Below are 13,503 nucleotides of genomic sequence, written 5' to 3' on the forward strand. Positions count from 1 at the left end.
CACGTTTCAATAAAGCATGGTCATAAATAGTATTTCTTGCTTTTGAGGTTTTATATACATTGGATAAAATGTAACCATCTAAGATTGTAGAAAAACGAATGTAAAAAGGAATAACTTAATTTAGATTAATGTGTTTATCTTATGTAACATCACCCCATACGGTAAATGTGTGCCAGATGTTTTTGTTCTAAGTAGCCAAGGTCAAAGTTCAAATGTCCAGTAGAGGGGAACAAACCACTGGCTAAACTACGGTCTGTCATGCATATATTCATCCAAGTAACACAAATGATGACAAAGGACTTTATAAAATGCTTTTTTATTGATTAGCAGTAAAAATAGGAGGTAACTAGCACAGTCCACCACCCGTTTTCACTTCATTATTATAGTCTTCACATAAGGAGTGCAGAGGAACTATGTTACAGAATGAAACGAGCTGCAGAAGGCTTTGTAGATCATTGGACCGGACATCCTCTACTAGGGCATGGGTTACCTGTATTTACAGAAAATAAAGAGTTCCTGTAACTGAAAAGCACCAGCAGTTTCTTCAACAGAAATACAAAATGGGCACGGACCATTTTACAGATTTCTCTTGTAATTAATTATCCCACACACTTAAACTGAACTACAAGGCACATCATTCTGTTTTACTGACTTGTGATTATATCTTAGCCTGAAGTAACTCACAAGGTAAACAAGAATTTCTAATTAGTTGTAAAATCATTTTCTGACTATAAAATAATGCCATAACCGCCAGTGGTTCTAGGCCTACAGTTCAGTATATGATGTAAACATCGTTTAAACTCAAACTGAACAGCGTTCTTTTTGAGCATAAAGATAGTCGAGTCATTACTAACATCCAGGTAGGAGTGTCAAGGTATACAAGATTGAGGAGTATCAACTAACTAATCAAATTTAGTTCATGTATTCACTGAGTTATAATATTGCTGTGATGTATCACAGTTTTTCCTATGTTAAAAAAAAAATTATGAGGTTTCTATGGCAATGATATCTAATTATCCTATGAGTCTAGGATGATCAATTGAGCACCTTCATTTTAACATACAGTAGGTCCAGTTATAAATCTGTTGGCTGTTTCTACATTTCTTATGCTTGTATGGCATAACTAAACTAAGAGCAAAAGAAGGGGGAGGACTAGTAAATAATCCAACCTTCCAGTAAAAACAAAAAGTGTAAATCTCGTAATGAGAGGAAACAGTTTCTCTGTGAATACCAAAGAACACAGTTTAACATTTCAGTTTGCATAAACAAGTCACAACTGAAGGAGCAACACCAAGCAATCACTTTCAAGCTAGTCAGTCATTGGAGTTATTTTAAGAGAACAAAAAAACCCAAAACATACATCTTACCTATTTTTTCATGCTGTTAACAATGCATTCAGATCAAAATGATCAAGATAATCCTGTTAACGGGTGAATCCTTTTGTCTTCCATAAAAGAGGGATAAAGATCTTACTCAACTTCATTCAATTCAATTTACGCCTTCATCACTGACACAGGATAGATGGCTAGCTAGATGAAAAGAAAAAATCTTTGCAGTGACGACATTATTAAAACACCATAATCCCCCACCCCCTAAACCTCCCCAAGAAGAGTACATAATATGTTCAATCAAAGTGCTTTCTGACATATGCTTCAGTTATGTATTTCTGAAATACAGGGTTGCAGCAGGAGACCGCCCTTCCTCCACCTCACTGCAGTATAAAGCCAGTCCTGGGTGGCAAGCCTGGAGTGGGCCTCTGTGGGTGTGATGCTGGGTACGGTTGGAACACGGGGCTGGGGTAGCTTGGCATGGGGTACGGGGCCATGGGGTACGGCAGCTGAGGGCCCATCTGGGCTGGCGGCGGGGGGTTGGGCAGGGCGCCCCGTCTAGGGAGGGGCACAGGGGAGCCGTTGGTGTAACCGAAGAAGGGGGAGGAGGGCTCTGGGGCCAGGGGCTGTGTGGGAGTGTGTGTGGCGGAGCTCGGGGGCAGAGAGGCGGAGGGGCCCTTCAGAACCATCTCCCGTAGCTTGTCGATTTTCACGCGTCGCAGGTGCGCCAGCTTCCTCTTGCTCTGGTAGTCGTCGATGAAGGAGTCCAGAGGCATCTCGTTATCCAGGAACGAGTCCGCTATGTTCTGCACCATCAAATACAAAAGGCAAACAGATGTCACCATAGTGTACTGTATGCCACTGGAACTGTAGTGTATGCCACTGGAACTAGGACCTGTGCCCACCAACTATTCCCGCTGCCAGTATTCCACATGGTAACAGTACTGCATGGATACTGCATACGTATAAAAATACAAAATGCAGGATACAAAATGCAGGATAGAGATACAGTGTACCCCTATACAGCGTATCTCTATACCATATACCATTTGCCATGCAATTCCAATGTTCTAAAAACAGTTTTACTTATTTACTTATTACTTATTCTATGATAGATATGTGAAATGGCAGGGTATTACAGAGGCAGGAATATCCGACTGATATCTAGTAAATACATTGCAAGCAGGACATTATCCCCCGTCAGTGGTTATCAAGCGCGTGCCGTGCGTAAGAGTGTGTGCGTGTGTTTGTTTACCTCAGTTTCCTCCTCAATCTTGGCTCCCTCGGCCTGCAGCAGAGCCAGCAGTGTGTCCAGTGAGCCGTTTCCTGAATTATGGTCTGGGAACACAGACAGAGTGATATCAGGTAATGTTCGACATGTTTGCACAGGAATAAAATAATATACAGGTAGAATAAACTGACAGTGCTGTCTTATCGATCCTGGCTCATTTCCACTTCTAGATTATGTACAAAACTGGAATGGTGCTAAGCATGCTACATAAGACCCTGCACCTTATTATATAACGCATTTCCTTCTGCTGTGATTTCTTTTCCAAATAAATAAGAGACCACACAGCTATTGCCTTGTCCGTCTTTAAGTTAATGCAGTCAATACTATGTCATTCTTAAAGAACCATGAATGCTCGCCATGGACATTGTTACAGCCAACATCCGCTGGCGGTGACATTCGTGTCTATGGATTTAACGCTCAAGAGAGAGAGAACAATTTTCTAAACTTTGGGATTGATGCGCATTATACACCACCAGGGGGCTTTGCTCTGTTAAAAGTAATGGAGTTATAAACTTTCACATTGTCAGACGCCGCCAGTGGGCGTTGGCCTTTAGTCTGTGACTGAAAGGTTAAATATCTGCTGTGTTCACTGGGTCAGCTCGGTGATGACAAAAATCATAATCATGATTATTTTGAGAACATTGAGATCACGATTATTGAACACTATTGAGTACTCAATGATTTTATAAACATCCATTTTCTAACCTTACGGAAAATAACTAGATTAAAATGTATTTATTTATTTTCTTTAAAATATAATTCAACTGAAAAACAATACAAATATATGCCAAAACGATCTTGCATACAGCAGTTACCAGTATAAAGCAAAGGGGTATGATGGATTTATAACTCAATACAAAACAAAAACATTTTTGCAAAACGGAATACAACCAACTAATCATTACCTTTTGATTATGATGTTTTCATAATCAATGAAAGTGATAATTGACAAATCAATTAATATGAATAATTTCACAACCTAGTGTTAATTAGTTCAGGAATTGTTTAAGTGGCTAAAGCAATTTAAGCAATATATTGAGTGCATATGGAAGAATACCAGTATTTTTTCACTGGTAGACCTTACATGTTAACAGGATAATTGCAGATAAACAGACTTAAAGGTTCTGTAAGACTTGTTATGCAGTTACTTGTTATGCACCTCCTCATGATCTGCTAGCTGCCTATCCCATGAATACACTGTAAAAACAAAATGTGGTCCTTGTGGACAGCTCAGGCTCCGAAAACAGCAACAAAAATAGCCTGGTCTAGCCAACAACAAATAACAAACTGTTCAAGCCAATCACAGACGAGATGCGCGTTCAGGAGAGTTTAAGTTGCACGGGAGGTAGGGGCGAGCTAGCTCTCTGTTTTGTTTGAAACGTCAACAGAAGTGACATCACCCAACCGTGCTGCGAGAACCTTTAACCAACCACTTGATGGGACAATGTCTATTTGCAATGATGGTCAATGAATAACACTGCTCAAAGACAATGAAATGTCTATATCAGAAATGTAATTGCAAAAATCTGTTACATCTGAAACAACTCAGTGGAGTTGAGTACTAGGCCTGGTTCATTCCAGTCAACATCTGCTTGCCAGCTTCATTCTAGTCTGCCTGTCTGGGAGAAAACTGCTTTGCCTTGCAAAAGTTGCAGGGGAGCCGGACGCAAAGATGTCTCCTAGAGAGTGACATAGAAGGAAAACACTCTGCTACCTATACTGCTGCTGTGGTCCATGATGGAAAGTTTACACAAAATTGTTCAGATTTGTCTGCTCATACAAACATGTTTGCCACGAACGTTCTGCCTCTGTTCAAGGAATTTGAACGCACCCTGCTCTTTAGGGGAAACCATCATGGTGTCATGGCTACAAGGTTACACTGAACTGCACTGGACTTCTTCGGAATGGGGGAGGGGGCAGGTGTAATGGCACTTGGCTTCGGGCACTTAGCTTGTAAGCCTTTGTGGTGACAGGCAGGCTTTTCTACTACAGTATACTCACAAGACTAGTGTCTGACAGTCTGAGAGAAGTATAAGCACGTATTGTTTATGTTTCAAGAGGCTCTAACGTTGGACGAGAACAAATGGGTGTTCTAGAACAGATCTAGAACAGTGTTTTTACTTTGTAATGGATGCTTTGATCTGCCATCCGTGTCATATCTTTAGGATGTCCCTCTTTATGTACTTATAAGTACTTCCACCATCTATAAAATACAGATCATATGGGTGCAGACTGATTTGATACGATCAGCTAAGAATTGAGCTCATCTGATGACAAATTAGTCAAAAATGGGGCAGCTGGTTAGCGCTTCGGACTTGTTACCGGAGGGTTGCCGGTTCGAACCCCGACCAGTAGGCACGGCCAAAGTGCCCTTGAGCAAGGCACCTAAACCCTCACTGCTCCCCGAGCGCGCTGTTGTTGCAGGCAGCTCACTGTGCTGGGATTAGTGTGTGCTTCACCTCGCTGTGTGTTTACTGTGTGCTAAGTGTGTTTCACTAATTCACGGATTGGGATAAATGCAGAGGATCACGGGATCAAAAGAGTATATATACTTATAATTATAAAAAACAGAGGAAAATTCCGATGAAGCCCCTAGACTACACTTGCCAGAGTCCCTCAGGGGATCAGAATGGCCACAGCTTAGTGCGATAAGGCTCAGTGTGCATCTCCCACAGATCAGAGTACTCAAGTCCACATCTGAGAATGATAATCCCATCAGCCCAGGCTCACACACAGCACTACAGGGGGGCTGGGACTGCAGAGGTACAGAGGACTGGAGTAGAGAAAGAAAGAGAGAGAGAAGAGACAGATAGAGAGAGGAGTTTGGGACAAAGGGGGATGGAGAGAGAGAGAGAGAGAGAGAGAGAGGGAGAGAGAAGGAGAGTGCTGGAACAGAGGAGATTGAGGGTCAAAGTAGAAACTGGCGGAACAAGTTGTGCGGCTGTGTGTGAGGATGACACAGAGAGAGACGTAGCCCCAGGGACATCCCAAATACACACACCAGGGTAAACACACACAAAACCCTCCCTACCTCTCTGTCTCTCTCTCCAAATTCTGAAAAGTTTCCACAGAAGAGTATTGCCAAAGTAGTGCCATGGAACACATGCAACAAATTCCCTATGCCTGCTCTTTGTTTTCATCCTTTGTTATATTCTTGGTCAAACCACTACAATGATGTCTATTGTTTTGTCTATTGTCTATTTGACGGTATGTTTGGATAGTCACTGTACCTTATGACTTTACACCACTTTTTAATGATGAGATGACATGAGTTACAGACTGGGACGTTTTTGTGTGTGTGTGTGTGCGCGTGTGTGTGTGCGCGTGTGTGTGTGCGCGTGTGTATCCATGTGTGTGTATGTATGTGTATGTGTGTGTGTGTGTGGCTTACCTAGTGTGGACTTGCGCAGCTGATAGGCCTCATAGAGCTCCTGTAAGTGCCTGTAGCGTTTGGTGAGCTGGTTCTTCTGGTGGTCCAGGTCGGGCTGGAGGAGGAGGTTCTGCTCGGCCAAGCTGCGATTGCTGGCCAGCGTCATCTCCTTACTCTGCTGGACCTCCAACATCTGAGGGGACAGAAGTGGACCTTTCAGACAACACAGGAAATAGGAGCCATTTAAAGCGCTAGGACACAGAAAACAGCACCCATTTCAGACACCATAACACAGGAAACAGCACCTGTTTTAAAGGAGAATTCCGGTGTGATATTGACCTAAAGTGTATTGAAACATGATACCGAGTGTGAACGTATGTCTCATAGCCCATCTCGGCTTGTCCCCTGTACTCCAAAATCTGGCGCTAGTTAGCCGATGCTACCAACAGCTTTTTCAATAGTGCTGCTTCGGCATCGGGCTAGCCATGCAAATAAATCACTGTTTTACACCCATTTACGAGGCTCAATGTATCTCCACACTTCATTGGTAGACTTCCGAGGGCCCTGACATTTAAAACGAGACATTGAGAACTTTGAAAAAGCACTGGTAGTTTACTTACAAGACGATTTATACAGACAGTATCTTCACGAAGTTTAGCGTTTGCAGCCATCTTGAATTTAGTCACGATGAGTCGAGCAACGAGTAAGAATGAACAGGTATGATAAGGGATCAGATTCCAAAAATAATTCAGTGGAAATGCATGGATTCCAGTTGCTGCTACTGGAAGAAACTGGAATCCATGTTGTAATTATCTTACATGCGGTGGGAAGGCCGGAGATAGCCATTGCACTTCCTGTAGAACTGCTTTTACTTTTGTTTTGCTCAACCATAAGTAAACAGTAACCATAATATTTCCAACTCAAAAATGGATGGAGGATTAATTAGCGATGTCCATCTGGGCGGCAAACTCCGGAGTGGACGCAGGGCAGGACGCAGCCTATCTGCTACGGATCAGTGGCCTGGCAGTCCCAGCATGTTGTCGTCCATCCAGCCCTACAAGTCTGCGTACGGCTGATTAAATCAGAGGAATGATGAGGAGTCTGCGGCTCATCAGCTGGGACACTACATAGCAGGCAGGGGAGTTGGCAAAAGTGCAGAGGTAAAGCGAAATATAGAGAACTCCTGCGCTAAAACATGATAAAAAAAATGGGCTACTGTTTATGTGGTTTAGTCACCTGTGACAGCCATCTGCTTGGAACCACAGTAAATGATTATTGAAACTGGTTTGTGGCAAAACCAGTGCAAAGGGCACATTCTCTTTGACTTGGGACAGAGTGTTTTACTCTAGATGCAGCTCCTAACTCAGCACAGACGTTTGCAGGAGGGAAAACTGGACTGCATTTAGCTACAACCACTAATATTGTCCCTGATAAAACGCTCAGTGACAGCCGACGGATTAGACAGATAGACCGTGATAGTCCCCTGACACATTCACACATTGGAAACAGGGATTAAGGGAATGAGGTCATCAATTTTAGTCACATGTGATTAAATAGGCACACTGTAAACAGATGAGGTCTTATCAATTGAAAATGACACGCACAGGAACAGCGTCTGAAAAAAAATCAACGCCGTACCACATGCAAAAAACCATCTACCATCATGATAATGTTACTGTTTCACTGAATCCCTCTATGTTTCATTGTTGTACTTCAGCGTACAGAAACTGGGTCACAGACTAATGCACGTTCACCCGATGTGCATGAGTCCATACATAACCAAGCATCGCTCGCTAAGCCTCTGTTCAGGGGCACTACATGTCATCCTGCTCTTAGCAACACATGTTGTTCTGTACACGGTGAAGAGCCGGTTGCCCTGCCATCTTAGCCATTCAGATCAACATCTCTTCTTCTCAAGCAAACACACCCCCACAATAACAGGGAATTCCATTCCCATAGAAATATAGAATCAAATGTTGTTGTACTTATTTCATGTAGGCTATGTTACTACTTTCAACTGTTCATTTTAATGTTAATGTAATGTTTACTGATGTTATTGGAAGTTGCTTTGGACAAAAGTGTCTGCTGCTAAGAACTATAAACTTAAACTTAAACATAAACACGCACAAACAATAGAGAACACTCCTGTATTTACATGCATTTAATTTATCTTCACACTACTGGTTTTATGAGCTGATAACCCATGCGATGCAAGTTCTGGATTCAACAGAAGTTAGACTTTCTAAGAGCTTAAAATCTTGCAATATTAATGGCTTCCTTTTAATTTATTTAATGAATTTGAAACTACATGATAATCTTATATTAAAGTGGATACATCCAATGCCTTACAATGTAGGCCTAATTGTATTTCTGGGTTCAAGCTTCCAGAACATAATTTCTATACACTGTCCACTGTGCAGCTTGCTGCCTTCTGCCAAGGTTCAGGATCTATTTCATATGGTATAGTTGTGGTTCTTGGCAGATGCTTTTGCCCAAAGTGCTGAAAATAAATGGGAGTTAACTAAAGACAGAGAAGTCCAGGGCAGCTGAGGTGTGGCGATGACATCATCAATACACAAGTAGGCTATGCGGTTTCGCCGTCCAAACTAACTCACTGGGGCTACGGTTTCAGATTTTTCCACCCTGGGACCAGGTTTCAAAAAAGTGCGGTTTCGGGCAGTGCGTTTACAGGATTCGTTTGGACGCTCGGCCAAGACGAAGCAAAACCTGCGCGTTTAACCCAAAAAGCGTCCTACTAGGACTTTTCTGTCCTCTATAAAAGCGGTGGAACAGCTAACGACATGGAAATATACTCACCTGTACTAAATGCACCTGTTGTTGGGCCACAATTTGCATGCAGGATCAAATAGACTACGGTAGTGTCTAAACATAGCCTCAGACATGTCTAACAAAGTCAACATAGAGATCCTGAAGCAATTGCCTACCATTCACAAACAGCAGATTTAAAACAAAAAAGGCGATAACTGGCCGACATTATGTCAAGACTTCTCAGTTCTACTCCACAAGAGCAACATGACGGTCAACCTCCCCTCCGCCTCGCACAGTGGGCAGCTTGCTCAGCAGTCCGGTGTGTTAATCAACTCTTACATTTGTTTCCTAATATGCAAGGAGCATCTGGGTTTTACACAAAGAAGAACTACAAAACAGCTCTGCGTTAATCATCTGTCAACATAAAAGGAGCCAAGGGAGTAGTCTGTTTCTGATTTTCATGATCATGTATTTCATTTCGCGTTGAAAAAAAGCTGTCCCCTTACCAAAAATAACCTAACAACTGTGAATCTCGGCTACAGAATTTTCTGAATGCTGGGCCTAAACATGACTAGGCTGCAACTGTATGTGACAAGAATAGGCTTTAAGGCATAATCAACAATCAATCTAGCACAGCCATATAGCCTAGCCTAGCTACATATCGTGGCTTTGGGTTATAGCAAAAATGTTTCGAAAAGACTGAGTTTGACATGTCAACGCAGTTATGAAAACAACAAAGACGGAACTGTCAAGCTATCAACCACGAACCAATAGCCAGTTTGTACCGATAATAGATAGAACAATAATAGTTCACATAACTTACCATTTGAAACAAAAGAGACTACGCTGACCATGTTTCTCTTTTCAAGTGTTGATTGTGGTATTTAAATCATTGGGGCAAATGTAAGATATGGACTGAGAATCAACACAAAGGGCCTTCCTCCGCTCTCTAACAACCACAACAGACTTGTCAATGGAGATTTGCTGAGAAGCTCCGATTTGCTCCATGATTTGTTTACATGTTTTCAAACGTAAATGACTCACCTCGTCCATTTCCGTGACAATTTTGTTAAGCTTCTCATCATCTTCCAACAATTCGTTTAACTGCGACATGGTGTAAGAGCGGAATATTTCTGTGAATGTAGCTATTTCCCCCATGATTGGGCTGCCCTCTGCTTGTATCCCTCTTGATAGAAAAGGGAAGCGAATAGTTTCTTCGGCCGGAAGTGGAGCTCGAGCTATCCCACATTTCTGGCAAATCAGAGAGCGACTCAGGATGACGTAAATGTACACACAGTGGAGTGGAGATTTAGGATATTTTGTTTGATGTCATGTCTTGTATTTGGGTTTATAAAAATATCTATAAGAAAACACATTTTTAAAAAGGGGATTTGTTGGATATGAATGCCATGCGTAACTGGCCAATGCCTGATTATTCTGCAGTAAAATAATGGTAGTAAGTAGTGAGGCTATATAAGAGGAAAAGGCTGAGGTCCACCACCAAATAACTTCAGTCTCACCATGGTGATAAAAGATCTACAGATTACCTTTACATAGAAAATCATACTTAAGTTTTAGATTAAATACATTTTTATTATATTACATGCAATTTTATCTTTACATTTTTTAATTACATTGTCTCTCAATCACACAGCCTTATGCACACTCATTCATTCAACTGCTTTGACACCGTTTAATAATACACACACTAATGATTTATGAGCAAAAGCTGAGATAGCAGAAAGAAAAATATGTTCACGTACAATAGTGTTTTGCTATTTATTTCGATTAAACATTTGGTTGCTCCTTTAATACTGGACGTAAATCATCATTAAAAGAAAAAAAATAACCTAGAAAGTCCAATACAAACAAAATTACAAATTAAATTGTCACCATTTGTGTGCTTATTATGTAGTCATCTGTATGTGTCAGTACTAAGATCATTTTGTTATCCTTCATATGTGAGTATGATGAAGTCCTGCCATCAAACATGATCTCTAAGAAGCATAGCATTGTCGACACTTCTGACACCGCAATCCAAACACCCGATGACAATGGAACAGATCATTTTCCCTCTCTCTTTCTCTGAAAGCTCCTTTAGCCATGCTTTTTGGACACCAGGCCTAGATGTTTCCCAAAAGCATCACTGGGCAGCTACCACCATTAAATGCATTAAAAGGGAGACTTATCATTCTGACCATTCTTTCTCTCTCTCTGTCTCCTAGTTACAGCAGTTGTGGATAGCGTGTTCCTGTTGGATTGTGAATGATACACACTCTCAAGAGAGATGTCTGGTGTCTCTCAAGAGATTACAACTGGGTGCCATAGTCCAGGTCCCAGCCCCTGTGAGGATGAAGAAGAGGGTGAGGATGATGCTGATGATGAAGGTGAGGCAGACGAGGAGGGTCGGAGTCCTCGTAGTCCGAGTCCACCTGAATCCTGACCTGAGGCAGGGGGCAGAAGGCCTGCTGGTGGACGGCAGGGGGGCTCTGGACCGGGGAGGGGGGGCAGGAGATCTTCAGGTGCAGGGTGACACTGGGGAACAGCAGCAGCAAGCCAACATTACAACTCATGCACTCTCTCTTTCTTTCGCTCTCTCTCTCCTTCTCTCTCACTGTCTTTCTATTTCTGTGTCTCCCTTTCATGACCAGCTCCTATCTCTCTCTCTCTCTCTCTCTCTCTCGTTCTCTCTGTCTTTCCCTGTCTCATTCTCTTTCTTTCTCTTACTCACTCTGTGCTCACACTTTCTTAGGAGACACCTACCCACACTCCCTCACTGCCACCCGTTCTCCTGTGCACCCGCAGGCATTAACCCACACACACAAGAGAATACACACTCTCTTGTGAGTGTGGAGCACACACACACATGTACACACATTGCAAGAGTGCAGAAGCCAGAAGGGAGAACCAAACAGCAGTCAGAGGGGAAAAAAGAGAAGAGCATGGTTTCATTAGACAGAGAGAAAGAGTGCAGGTGGGAGCTCAATTCCACGTCACCACTGAACACTGGGAAGAAATCCATACTGTACACAACTAAAACCAAAGGTACTCACTAATGCAAACTTACATATCACAAATATTATCTACCATTTGAAAAGAATAGATTGCTACAGTAAGCTTTTTATATATTTTCTCTGCACCAAGGGTGATTAGCCCCAGTCGACATTTTTTTAACCAGTCGTTTCCATTCAATGTGCAAATACACTGACCAGGGACTCACTCTGGGTGTTAGGTGTTTGGCACAGTCACAGCCATCTTGAAACATTTTTGCTGTTGTTACCTGAAGTTATGACCTTGCTGTTGTGACCTGAAGTTATGACCTTACTGTTGTGACCTTGAAGTTATGACCTTGCTGTTGTGACCTGAAGTTATGACCTTACTGTTGTGATCTTCGGTCACCCTCACAATCCCTGAGAAGCAATGCAGGATAGACATGACTGAGAGCCAGCCAGTCCCATTCACAGGAGAATCCAGACAGCAGGCGGACCTGGGCCGGACCTAGCCGGTGATCTGGGTCAGCTCTGGCTGATCCAGGCCCACTGTGGTCCGAACCTGGTCCCAGGTCACCTGCTGCCGGAAGGAAGACATGGGGGAGTACAGTGGGGAAGATGCAGGTAGCAGGGGCAGAAGGGGCAACAGGGACTCAGGGACTCAGCAGTGAAAGCAGTCAGACACCAGGGAAGGACTAGCCTGGGTGCCATTCCGAACTTAGTCCCGCCCACAACATTTGAGGTCGGGAAGTTCGGTCTGAATTCAAGTCAAAAAAGCTTCAAATAACACTCTCCAAAACCTCAGTTAGAAGTTTGATCTTTAATGGTGTTACTTCTGCTTAGGTATACTACTTTGGTTCACAATTTGAGGCAAACAATGAACTATTTCAAATATTTGTATATACAAAAAACAAAGAAACAAACAATACCAACAAACAGATGAATACATACTTATAGATACGAAAGAAAACCCAAAGGACTCTGCATTGCTTTCAGGGGCCGGAAGACAGAACACTGAAGACAGAACACTCAGAAAGGGAGTGTTCCACAACTGGAGTTATCAGATATCACTGTTACACTTTCACCAACATCCCTCTTATTTCTCTAAAATGCCCATAGTCCACTATTTTTTTCTATTTCAAAAGAATCCTTTAGTTTATGACTGAAAGAAGCAGGCTTATTCTTCCGAGACTTACATGACAGTTTTTTTTTTAGCATTTTGAACATTATTTACATTAAAATGCCAGATATAAGGACAAATGAAATAATTTTTGAAATTTCCTATTTGAGGACTGTACAAAGATTACTGTACTAATTACTGCAGGTTTGATTAAAGTTATACACATCACAGTACAAAAACACCTTCTGTCCTTGTACTGTGTTTGTAAAGTTTAATACCATATCAGATATTTTACCACAATCTAGACATCCTCTAAATATCTATGTGTTTCTACAGTAAGATTCCTACTCAGTGTAACTGTGAAATTTGCTCTTGAGACTACTGATCACTTTAGCATATACAGTGCAAATACAAAACATCATGATGATGACATTAAAGTGAAAAGTATATCTGCACTACTCGAATAACAACAGAAACTCCAATCTGTTTGTGTAGCCAGAGCAACACTTCACACCAAGTGCCGTGACTAAGAGGCAGTCTGCACTCAGAACACTGTGCTAACTCAAGCAGTACTGCTGAGGTATAGGAAATATTGTACAGGTTGTAACACAAATTAATTTGGGTGCACCTCAAAG

The 13,503-nt window shown here is 42.1% G+C and overlaps 2 protein-coding genes across 5 annotated transcripts in view; both read right to left on the reverse strand.

Annotated features, from left to right (window-relative positions):
- Nucleotides 1-300: 300 nt before the first annotated feature.
- Nucleotides 301-9,985, reverse strand: vps37bb (VPS37B subunit of ESCRT-I b). 3 transcript variants are annotated; one of them, XR_006021505.1, is made up of 5 exons: nt 9,803-9,985; nt 6,011-6,182; nt 2,584-2,666; nt 1,368-2,134; nt 301-490 (listed from the first exon to the last, which is right to left on the reverse strand). XR_006021505.1 is itself a non-coding variant. In XM_042059079.1 (4 exons), the coding sequence occupies exons 1-4, from the start codon at nt 9,914-9,916 to the stop codon at nt 1,709-1,711; spliced, it is 795 nt and encodes a 264-aa protein (XP_041915013.1). In that variant the 5' UTR covers nt 9,917-9,985; the 3' UTR covers nt 301-1,708. The 3 variants fall into 3 exon arrangements, 2 of the variants coding, with proteins under 2 accessions (XP_041915013.1, XP_041915014.1); XM_042059079.1 differs by having other exon boundaries at nt 301-2,134; XM_042059080.1 differs by lacking the exon at nt 9,803-9,985 and adding an exon at nt 9,582-9,727 and having other exon boundaries at nt 301-2,134.
- Nucleotides 9,986-10,402: 417 nt separating this feature from the next.
- Nucleotides 10,403-13,503, reverse strand: part of slc4a5b (solute carrier family 4 member 5b) — a 49,583-nt gene continuing 46,482 nt past the window's right edge. For both annotated transcript variants that reach the window (XM_042059769.1, XM_042059770.1), the window contains exon 28: nt 10,403-11,293. In XM_042059769.1, the coding sequence (XP_041915703.1) occupies nt 11,277-11,293 (17 nt within the window). In that variant the 3' untranslated portion in view covers nt 10,403-11,276. The remainder of the gene's footprint in view (nt 11,294-13,503) is intronic.

This window comes from Alosa sapidissima, chromosome 13 (genome assembly GCF_018492685.1).
Source record: "Alosa sapidissima isolate fAloSap1 chromosome 13, fAloSap1.pri, whole genome shotgun sequence".
In the NCBI taxonomy this organism is placed as follows: Eukaryota; Metazoa; Chordata; class Actinopteri; order Clupeiformes; family Clupeidae; genus Alosa; species Alosa sapidissima.

Coding starts and splice junctions, on each gene's coding strand:
- vps37bb (XM_042059079.1), bottom strand. CDS start 9,916: ATGGGGGAAATAGCTACATTCACAGAAATATTCCGCTCTTACACCATG. Junction 6,183..9,802: donor TTGTCACGGAAATGGACGAG/GTGAGTCATTTA, acceptor CTGTCCCCTCAG/ATGTTGGAGGTCCAGCAGAG. Junction 2,135..2,583: donor AGATTGAGGAGGAAACTGAG/GTAAACAAACAC, acceptor TTGATGGTGCAG/AACATAGCGGACTCGTTCCT.